The 11,146-nt window shown below is 38.0% G+C and overlaps 1 protein-coding gene across 1 annotated transcript in view; it reads right to left on the bottom strand.

Annotated features, from left to right (window-relative positions):
- Dennd4a (DENN/MADD domain containing 4A) overlaps window positions 1-11,146 on the bottom strand; it is an 85,837-nt gene that overhangs the window by 65,588 nt on the left and 9,103 nt on the right. The window contains exons 3-4 of the mRNA XM_013009908.1: window positions 9,601-9,850; window positions 2,286-2,387 (exon numbers count right to left, since the gene is read on the bottom strand). Of these exons, the coding sequence (XP_012865362.1) occupies window positions 2,286-2,387; window positions 9,601-9,850 (352 nt within the window). The remainder of the gene's footprint in view (window positions 1-2,285; window positions 2,388-9,600; window positions 9,851-11,146) is intronic.

Below are 11,146 nucleotides of genomic sequence, written 5' to 3'. Positions count from 1 at the left end.
AGTCATGGGGCCTGAACTCTGGGCCTGGGTGCTGTCCCTCAGCTCTTCAGCTCAAGGCTAGCACTCTACCACTTGAGTCACAGTGCCACTTCTGGCTTTTTCTGCTTATGTGGTGCTGAGGCAAGCGCTCTACCACTGAGTCACCATCCCAGCCCCTTAATAGGCTTTTTTATAGATTAAAATATACAATACCAGGGAGTATTCTAGCATAAATCCTAGTATAAATACAAGAAAGATATTCATAAAAATAGCAATCATGAGTTGGGAATGTGGCTTAGTGGTAAAGTGCTTGCCTCGCATGCATGATGCCCTGGATTCCATTCCTCAATACCACATAAACAGAAAAGGCTGGAAGTGGCGCTGTGGCTCAAGTGATAAAGGGCTAGACTTGAGCAAAAGCAGCTCAGGGACAAGGCCCAGGTCCTGAGTTCAAGCCCCAGAACTGGCAAGAAAAAAAAAAAAACAAAAAAAAATCATACCAACTCAAGTTCTGATTCAAAATAACCACCAGACTATAGGAAGATAGAGTTCCAAGTAGTCTATGATTTGATGTTCACTAGACTACTTTTATAAAATGGTGCAGGCACAAAGTTCTATACGCATTTTGTGGGACTGAAAACAGAAAACAAGTTTCCCTGATCTTCAAGCCCTTAAAGTCAAGCAATATCATCATTAGATATGAAAAAAAAAACGAATAAAGTAGGAATCAGAGCCGTTGGTTCTACAAATAATCTCTATGATTTCAGACAAATATGACTCAGATTTTCTCATCTATAAAGTAAGATAAACTAAGCTGGGAGCCAGTGGCTTATGCCTGTAATACTAGCTACTCAGAAGGCTGAGATCCGAGGATAGTGGTTCAAAGCCAGCCTGGGCAAGAAAGTCCATGAGACTCTTCTCCATTTAACCCTCTTAAAGTGGAGCTGTGGCTCAACATAGTAGAACATTAGCCTTGAGCGAAAAAGCTCAGGGATAGCACTCAGGCCCTCAGTCCAAGTCCCATGACCTACAAAAAAAATTTAGGACAAACTAAATAAACTAATATTCAAAGAAGTTCTAAAATTCTCTATTAAATACTACGCGGTTCATGGGTCCTTCAAGAATATAATTAACTACTCTCTCAGGTCATGATGCAATAAAGTATAGAAATTAGTGATGAATGGTGGGCCCCAAATAATCAAAGACACGAGAAAGTTAAAAAGTCCAGAACTCTAATTTCATTAATTAATTGAGCAACTGACTAAGATAGGGTCCCACTTGGTAGCCAGGCTGATCTGAAACTCACTATGTAACCTAGGCTGGCCTCTAAATCTTGATCTTCCTGCCTCCGCCTCCCATCTACTAAGATTATAGGTATTTGTTACCATACCCAGCTAGAACTCCAATTTTACAAATGTAAGTTTTAGAAGGACAAGTCTTCTATCTTATAAATAAATCAATATGTTTGATAACATTTCAACTATGCATGATAAAATTATCAATTAATTTATAATATTTTTATAACTATAAGTGATTAAATTCAGTGCAAATATTTAAAAACATTGAAATAAAATCAATATATTTTCTATATTTTCTAATGATTTAAAAGGTTAATCTGACTCTGGTGGCACATACTTGTAATCCCAGCACCCAGAAGCTTAGGCAGGGGAATAGACTTTGAGGCCAGCCTGACCTACACAGTAAGATTCTTGTCTCAGAAAAAATCCCTAAATTGGGCTGGGAAGGTGGCTCAGCGGTAGAGCGCTTGCCTTGCATGCATGAGGCCCTCGGTTCGATTCCTCAGCACCACATAATCAGCAAAAAAGTTGGAAGTGGGGCTGAGATTCAGGTGGTAGAGCACTGGTGTACAGATGAAGAGCTGGGGGACAGCACCCAGGCCCTGAGTTCAAACCCCATAATCAGCAAAAAAAAAGAAAGAAAGAAAAAAAATCCCTAAATTAACTTGCAACTATGAAAACAGAACATGAATACTGCTAATATTGTTTTGTGGAAGCAGGGAAGGCAGCAGGGAGAATGATAGAGGCAGTAAGATTGATTGGAATACATTGTAAACATGTTTGGAAATGTACAATGAAGTCTCCCTCTGTATAATTGTTGTTAATAATTTTAAAAACTAATTACATTAATTTGGCATTTATTTAAATCTAAGTCTTAAAAAGGCTGTTCTTTCCTTTTTCAAATTTTCAAAAACATATGAAGACAAAACTAAGAATAAAAGAACATAGGGTGTACTTCTGATCACAGACAGCTGTTACTTCTTTTTTAACCTTACATATTATATTTACATATAAAGTATTCCCCCTAAAATTATACTTACCAGCTTTATAAGATATAGTGTTAGTCTTTGCCACCGATTTTTTGTAACATAAGTATACTGCGGATCCCCACTAAATTTAAAAAAGAGAGAAAAAAGAACATTCTATTTTAAATGGCAGTAACAATGAAAATTGAATCTTTGAGTTCTCCAGTACAAATTATTTAGGACATAGCAACAGATATTTCTTTGTTGTTACCAATTTGCTATTTTGACAGCACTTCATGGGATCATTGCCCACTTAATTTTCAGAAGTCAAAGTTAACATAATTTCCTCTTGCAGAAGCAATAAGTAGCAGTTGACTCTTAAAACAAAACTAAGCCATAACCATTTAGATTTTATTCCAAGTTTCAACCTTGTCCAGAAATGATAAATTACAAAATGCCTACTTTGTACATACCTTCCTTCTGACTCCATAACCTCTTCTAAATATTGTCTGATTTTCTAAAGCCCTTTAGGCAAAAACTCCTTACAACTTGTAATTTGCCATATCCTTTTTCTTATCCTTTTCCATTCTTTCCTAAATGCATTTCAAATCAGGCTTTTGGATCTCTATTACTCCTTTAAAACAATGCCTTAATAATTTCCATGATACCAAGTCTTTCAGTTGATTGTCTTCATCTTACTCAGCCTCTCAGCAGATTTTACTATCACTGATCACTTCCTGTCAACTACTAGCCAGGCTTTGAAGTCTTGCTCTCTCTTCCCCAACAACTTTGAAGCAACTTCTTCCTATCTCCTTTGTGGCATCCCCTTTTCCAGATCAGGAAATCTGACTCCTCTCTTCTCCACTGTCTTTAAACGATATATATTCAGTTGCATGATATTAATTATAGCTACACATTGAAAAATCTCAAATTTCTAGTCTCAGCTTCAAAACTCTGTCACTATTACCACCCATTGTACACTCACACAGAACTGCCTGACAGTTTTCACTTTTCACTTCCATGCCTAATAGCACCTCGTATTTAGAATAATCATAAAAGCAGTCTTGTCCTTTTCAAACCAGCTCTTCTTCCCAATGTTTCCCACTACAGGGAATGGTTCTACCATTTACTCTGTCCCCAAACTCAAGAGCCACTCTTGACTTTTCATTCTGTCTTATACATCATCATTTCCAGTATAACCACAGATTTGATGAAGTCTACCTTCAAGATCTACTTTGAAAGCTGGGGGCCAGTGGCTCACATCTGTAATCCTCAGTACTCAGGTGGTTGAGAATAAGAGGACTGCAATTTCAGCCCAGCCTGAGCAGAAAAATCTGTAAGATTCCATCTCAATTGCGGGAAGCTACACTGTGACCCCAACAACAACAGGAAGCCTAAAGTAGGTGGTTACAAGATCAAGGCTCATGCCCTAGACTCTATCCTAAAAATAACCAGTGAAAAACAGGCCTGGCCAAGCAGCTTAGCAGTAGTGTGCTGGTCTAGAAAGCATGAAGCCCTGAGTTCAAACCCCAATATGACTGCAAACAACAGTAACAAATATCTACTTTGAGCTGGGCACCAGGAGCTCACACTTGTAAATTGTAGCTACTCAGGAAACAGAGAAAGGAAGGGTTGCTGCTCTACCCCAGACTAGGCAAAGAGTTCACAAGACTCCCTCTCAAGCAGTAGCTGGTGTGGATGTGCATAACTGTCATCTCAGCTACACCAGGAAGAGTAAAATAGGAGGACTGTGGTCTTAGACCATCCCACGCAGAAAGAAAGACCTCATCTCAAAAGTGACCTGAGCAAAAAAGGGCTGGAGGCATGGCTCAAGTAGTACACCTGCCTGGCAAGCATGAAGCCCTCAGTTCAGACTCCAGTACAGAAAGAAAGAAATCATTTTTCACTTGGATTACTGCTATGACCGTGTCATCAATCTCTCAGCTTCCTCTCTTATTCTTCAATTGTCTATTTCCACAGCCAGAGTGAGCCAGTTTAAATGTAAATCACATCATATCATTCTCAAGGTAAACAAACTCCTTGCTTTAGGGCCTAGGCCACAGAGTTGTACCTAAGCTGTATCCTAGGATCATTTCTCCAATCATTCTGGTCTCCCTACCTTTCTCAGACATACCAAGCCCATATCTCTGTGAGAGCCTTCACACTTTGTTTCCTGTGGCATTGAAGTTTTTGCTCAACTGTCCCTTCCTCAGAGTCCTTACCAAAACCTGAGCAAAGCATTTTGCATAATTCCCTATGCTCTTCAACTTGATGTCCATTTGTTGCTTCCAGTCATCCATGCTGTGCTTTACTTCCCCACTTAAATGTAAACTCAGTGATGACGGGGATATTTCTTTCTCCACCACTGTAATCACACATAGTAGTTCAGCATTCTCAAGTAAATACATAAATAATTACTACAAATTTTTGAAAAAAAAATTAGCTTTATAAAATAAGCATTCTTCATATAATCAGTACAAATGAGAAAGAGCAAGGTCACTGAAATTTTTAAATAATACGTAACAGCAAGGCATAGTAGATATCAAAAGGAAAAAAGTTAAATATATCAATATATATTAATATAAACATTACTATATTAATATATAGTAACAGTATCAAAATATATTAGCAAAATATACTAATATGTTAATATATATTACATATAAGATATACTAGCATATATTATATAATATATATTCTTTTTGTTATATGTTCTTATATTGTTTTTATTTGTATCTCTCTTTTTCATTTTGAGTATTTTTATTTTTGTGTTGTTTTATATATTATTATTTTCCTATATTTTATATTTTTATATATATATTATATAAAAGCAAAAAAAGGCTGAGGTATGTTAAAAGTGATAAAGTACCTGCTAGCAAGGACAGGCCATGAGTCAAAACCCAGTACTAGCCAGGCGCTGGTGGCTCATGCCTGTAATCCTAGCTATTCAGGAGGCTGAGAGCTGAGGGTTGTGGTTCAAAGCCAGCCCAGGCAGGAAAGTCCATTAGACTCTTATCTCCAATAAACCACTAGAAAACTGGAAGTGGTGTTATGGCTCAAGCAGTAGAGCGCTAGCCTTGAGCTGAAGAGGGCAGGGACAGTGCCCAAGCCCAGAGGTTCAAGCCCCATGACCAACAAAACAAAACAAAACAACAACAAAAACCCAGTACTGCCAAGTTGGGGTTTTTTTTGTATTTTGTTTTTGTGCCAGTCCTGGGGCTTGAACTCAGGAGCTGGGCACTGTCCTTGAGCTTTTCTGCTCAAGGCAAATACTCTCCCACTGGAGTCACAGCTCTACTTTTGGCTTTTTGGTAGTTTATTGGAGATAAGAATCTCATAGACTTTCCAGCTGTGGCTGGCTTAAAAGAATGATCTTCAATCTTAAGCCTCCCGATTAGCCAGAATTAAGTGTGATCTGCCAATGTCCAGCTCTGCCAACATTGTTTACATTAAGAGGCTACAATAACAAATTTCCATGTACTCTCACCTAGATTTCATATATGTTAACAATTTATCATGTTTACTTCAGATATTTAGCTTGAATTTTTTTCTCCAAACCCCTTCCCTTTTTTTTTGTGCTGGTCCTAGGGCTTGACCTCAGGGCCTATGCACTGTCTCTGACCTTTTTTAGTCAAGGCTAGGACTCTACCACTTGAGCCACAGCCCCATTTACAATATTTAACTTTTTAAAAATTAAAATGACATAGCCAGGCACTGGTGGCTCACACCTGAAATCCTAGCTACTCAGGAAGCTGAGATCTGAGGATCACGGTTCAAAGCCAGCCCAGGCAAGAAAGTCCATGAGACTCTTATTTCTAATTAATCACCAGAAAACCAGAAGTGGTGCTGTGGCTCAAGCGGTAGAGCACTCACTTTGAGCTGAAGAGCTAAAGGACAGCACCCAAGCACAAAGTTCAAGCCTCCACACAACTGACAAAAAAGACAAAAAAAAATTGAAATTACAAGTTTAACTAGCTTCCCAGCTTCTATTCTGTTTTTCCTGACTTAACCTCCTAATCTGAAGCTAATGCATTCATTCATACATACACATTAAAAAATTTTTTACTACATACATAGTATATAAATATATACATATGTATTACCTGCATTTAAATTTTTAATTTTAAAATTATGTTTTAATTTTTAAATTAAAACTATAATCTTTATAAATGTATTTTAAATTATTTAAATTTTTTAATTAACTGAGAATATCCTTTTGTGATTTCCCTCTTACTCATCAATGCTTTGTTTTTGTTTTTGTTTTTTTAGTGCCAATCCTGGGGTTTGATCTTAGACCATACTATACCACTTGAGTCATACCATTATACCACTTGAGTCATAACCCTACTTCTGGCTTTTTGATGGCTGATTGGAGATAAAAGTTTCAAAGACTTTCCTGTCCAAGCAGGCTTTAAATCTCCATCCTTACTCAGCCTCCTGAGTAGCTAGGATTACAGGCATGAACCATCAGCATCTGACCTCTTCTGCCTTTTAAATATTCTAACATGCTAAGTCTAAGAGTAATCAGAAGAAGAGAAAGTTATGAAAGACTCAAAGTATAAGCTTTTAGTTTAATAATTTTATGCTGAATATTCAGAAGCCTCGTTTGTTCTTTGGCTTCTCATTGAATCCTTGAGAAAATTAAATGAAGAGTGCTGGAGATGTGAATCAAGGGGTAGAGCACTACAAAGCCCTAAAATCAAACACCTGTACCATAAAAAAAAAAAAATTAAAGAGCTGGGAGCTGGCGCCTCATGGTTGTAATCCTAGATACTCAAGAGGCCAAGATCTGAGAATCAAGCCAGCATAGGCAAAAAGTCTGTGAGACTCTGATTAATTAATCGAGGGCTGTACTTATAAAAAGCACACTATACACCTGGGGAAAACCAAGTGACAGTCATGCAGAGGTAAGGACTGAAATAGGCTTTAGGTAAATGTCAGGGTTTTTTATTATTATTATTGTGAAAATACTGTACAGAGGGGTTACAATTACATGGGCAAGATAATGAGTACATTTCTTATCAAGCATTGTAGCCTCCTCCTTTGTTTCCCTTCACATCCCTTCATTTTCGACATAACGACTTGTACATCTCATTGTTGCGTATCCCTATTTAAACGATTTGTTTTTCCCCTTCCCCTCCACAAATTATACCAACATCAAATACAGTGAAACCAGGGGTTATACTTGGGGGAGGGATATGTCAGTTTTACTATACAACTTGCATAAGAACATTTGTGTAAGAGTCGAGTGCTGGTAGCTCATGCCTGTAATCCTAGCTACTTAAGAAGCTCAGATCTGAGGATCTTGATTCAAAGACAGTCCCTGGGAAAGAAAGTCCATGATACTCTTACCTTAAAGTGGTAGAGCACTACCAGTGTTGAGCGGAAAAAGCTCAGAGACAGTGCCCAGACCCTGAGTTTAAGCCCACGACCAACCCAAAAAAAAAGTTTTTGTATAAGAACTCAGGTATTAAGTATGAATTATTTCCCTACATAGATTTCTCTGATACTTAGAGCATACATTTAATATAGTTCTCAATTAAAAAAAAACTCTGATGGAGTGGGAGTCACCAAGAGATGATAAATTATAACGGTCCAATGAGACACACATTTAGAATTATACACACATAGCTTATATTTAAATAACTAAATCATACAAGGAGTGAAGATAAGTGGACTCAGGACTTAAACCCTGGGGCACGCTACTGCACAAGAGTTTGGGAAATGGAAAGATATCAACATAGGCAGAAAGGAGATGATTGGTAAAGTAGGAAGATAAAGAAGCAAGTATGTAAGAAGAAAACACATCCTCTCTCCCTATTTCTAGAAGGAAAAAATGATCATAGCTGTCACATATGAAATATTGAGGAGAACTGATCACTGGATTCAATAACAAAAAGAAATCTTGGTGGGATGAGGAAGACAAAAGTTTCACTGGAAAAAATCAGAGTGAAGAATGAGGTAATATACTTAACTCTTCAAAAGTTTTATTGTAAAGAACAATGAAGTGGGGCAATATAATAAGGGGAATATGGGCCAAAAAGCTATAAATAGGAGATCATACACATGCTTTTAAAAAAAACTCATGTGTGCATTTATTTTTTAAATCAATTTAAAAACAAAAACACACAGTCATGACTTAAAATACATACATGCAAATAAAACGAAGATTTTTTTCAGCTTTTCTCATTTGCTAAGCTTTTCCCCTCAAGTTTTTGTTTATTCACAGAAAGTAACATGCTTTTTGCATGTTGAAACAATCCAACAGAGAAGGAAAAATTAATGATTCATAAAAAGGTAGGAAACAGACGGGCGCCAGTGGCTTACTCCTGTAATCCTAGCTACTCAGGAGGCTGAGATCTGAGGATTGCGGTTCAAAGCCAGCCTCAGCAGGAAAGTCCGTGAGATTCTTATCTCCAATAAATCACTAGAAAACCAGAAGTGGTGCTGGAGCTCAAGCAGTAGAGCGCTCACCTTGAGCTGAAGAGCTGAAGGACAGCATCCAGGCCCAAAGTTCAAGCCCTGCAACCAACTCCCCCCGCCCAAAAAAAGTAGGAAACACTGCTGAAGCTAGGTATGGAAGTAGTAGACAAATCTGGGTGATTAGTGCATTGCTTTTGCAATAAGAGGGAAATTGTATATTTAAAAAAATGTTTAGCCAGGTGCTGGTGACACATACCTGTAATCCTAGCTATTCAGGAAGCTAAGAGCTGAGGATCCGGTTCAAAGCCAGCCTGGGCAGTACACTCCAGAAGACTCTTATCTCCAATTAACCAGCAAAATGCCAGAAGTGGAACTGTATAGCTCATGTGGTAGAGTGCTAGCCTTGACCACAAAAGCTCAGAAACAGTGCCCAGGCAACTGAGTTCAAGTCCCTGACTGGAACCAAAGAAAATCCCAAAAAGCACATACACAACTTATTCTGAAAGTCAACTACTCTCTTTAAAAAAAAAAAAAAAGAACTATCCAATGCTGGGCACTGGTGTCTCACACCTATAATTCTAATTACTAAGGAGGCTGAGATCTGAGGATTTGCTTGGAAGCCAGCCTGAGCAGGAATTATCTCCAATTAATAACAGAAATAGCCAGAAGTGGCGCTGTGGCTCAAGTCTTAGAGTGGTAGCATTGAACAAAAGAAGCTCAGGGACAGCACAGGCCCTGAGTTCAAGCCTCAGGACTGACAAAAAAGAAAAAGGAAAGAAAAATTAAAAAATTAAAAACAAGAAAATTGTTCAATATTTTTAAAACATATTTTTTCAATTCTGTAATTATGTTACATGCTTTCAAGAAAAGATTTATTTAAAATTATGCTCTTCTTGTTTAGTAGCTACTTTTATCAGTGGAAAAGAATCACTTACCATGCTGTTATTGAGATTCTTGTCAACTTTGCAGAATGTGTGTGGTGGACTTTCTCCTTTACTGGGTACAATAATACAAATGTCTGTGACAGCCAACGTATTCTGAGTCATGTTTTCAGAGGCTCTTCGGTAAGTGATGTAAATCCTTTGGGATGAGGCACTGCCACTAATATTTGCAGGGTGCCCATAAGGAGTAGTTTTAATGATTTCACAACCCTGTTTTAATCTTTCTTTCCAGTCATATAGAACCCTAAAAAGAGAAATTTAAAGGAATAAATACACAAAAACAAAAGCACCCTGAAATCTGAAAAGTAACTAACATTCTCAGGCATCAGGAATTCAACCTAAAATGCAGCAACGTAGTAATAATAGCCTATATCTTACTAGTTCAGAATGTACATTTTTGTATTGGAGGATAACTAGTTTTCCTATTAAAAATATAAATAATGCAAGAAAAGCTCAAATAAACATTTGTGGTTTTAATGTAAACCAGAAAACAAAAAATTAAATATAAAACATTAGTTTAGCCCTGTTATATTTTTATTTATTTATTTATGTCGGTCATGGGGCTTCAACTCTGGGCCTGAGCGCTGTCCCTGAGCTCTTCAGCTCAACACTAGAGCTCTACCACTTGAGCCACAACACCACTTCTGGTTTTCTGGTGGTCAATTGTAGATAAGAGTCTTACAGGCTTTCCTGCCCAGGCTGGCTTTGAACTCTCAGCCTCCTGAGTAGCTAGGATTACAGGTGTGAGCCACTGGCTCCTGGCCCCTGTTTTATTTAGTTATTTCATGTATTAGCTAGTTCTCTTCTTAAAACTGTCCTCTTTGGAAAAAGCAATTTATATTTGATCCCAAATTAAAGTCTTACAAAAGGCTGTACTTTTATCTCCAATATTTCCCTTCCTTTTAAGAAATAATATCAGCCTCTTAACAGTTGAAAACCTCACTTTTACTTTAGTAAGTCTGTATGAAGCCTGGTGCTGGTGAGTCACACCTGTAATCCTAGCTACATGGGCTTGCTAACATTTCATAATCAGCATTTTCATTACAGGTATGAAATAGTTTCTCATTGTGGTCTTGATTTGTGTTCAGCTGAGCATCTTTTCATATACTTTGTGTGTTTTGGAGAAATGTGTTAAGATGCTCTTTCAGGTTGTATGTATGTATGTGTGTACACTCATGCACCAATACAGTGACTTTAACACAAGGCCAGACTTTCACTTCTTTTTGCTCCATAACTGGAGATAAAAATCTCTTGGACGGGCTGGGAAGGTGGCTCAGTGGTAGAGCGATTGCCTTGCATGCCTGAGGCCCTGGGTTCGATTCCTCAGCACCACATAAGCAAAAAAAACAAACAAACAAAGAATCTCTTGGAGCCAGGCACCCGTGGCTCACGCCTGTAATCCTAGCACTCAGGAGGCTGAGATTTGAAGATTGGGGTTCAAAACCAGCCCAGGCAGGAAAATCTGTGAGACTCTTATCTCCAATAAACCACCAGAAAACCGGAAGTGGCACTGTGGCTCAAGTGAGCTGAAGAGCTGAGG

Source organism: Dipodomys ordii, unplaced genomic scaffold, assembly GCF_000151885.1.
Source record: "Dipodomys ordii isolate 6190 unplaced genomic scaffold, Dord_2.0 Scaffold11, whole genome shotgun sequence".
Classification (NCBI taxonomy): domain Eukaryota; kingdom Metazoa; phylum Chordata; class Mammalia; order Rodentia; family Heteromyidae; genus Dipodomys; species Dipodomys ordii.
The sequence above is the reverse complement of the archived record's forward strand: the minus strand, read 5'-3'. Positions and strand labels throughout refer to the sequence as shown.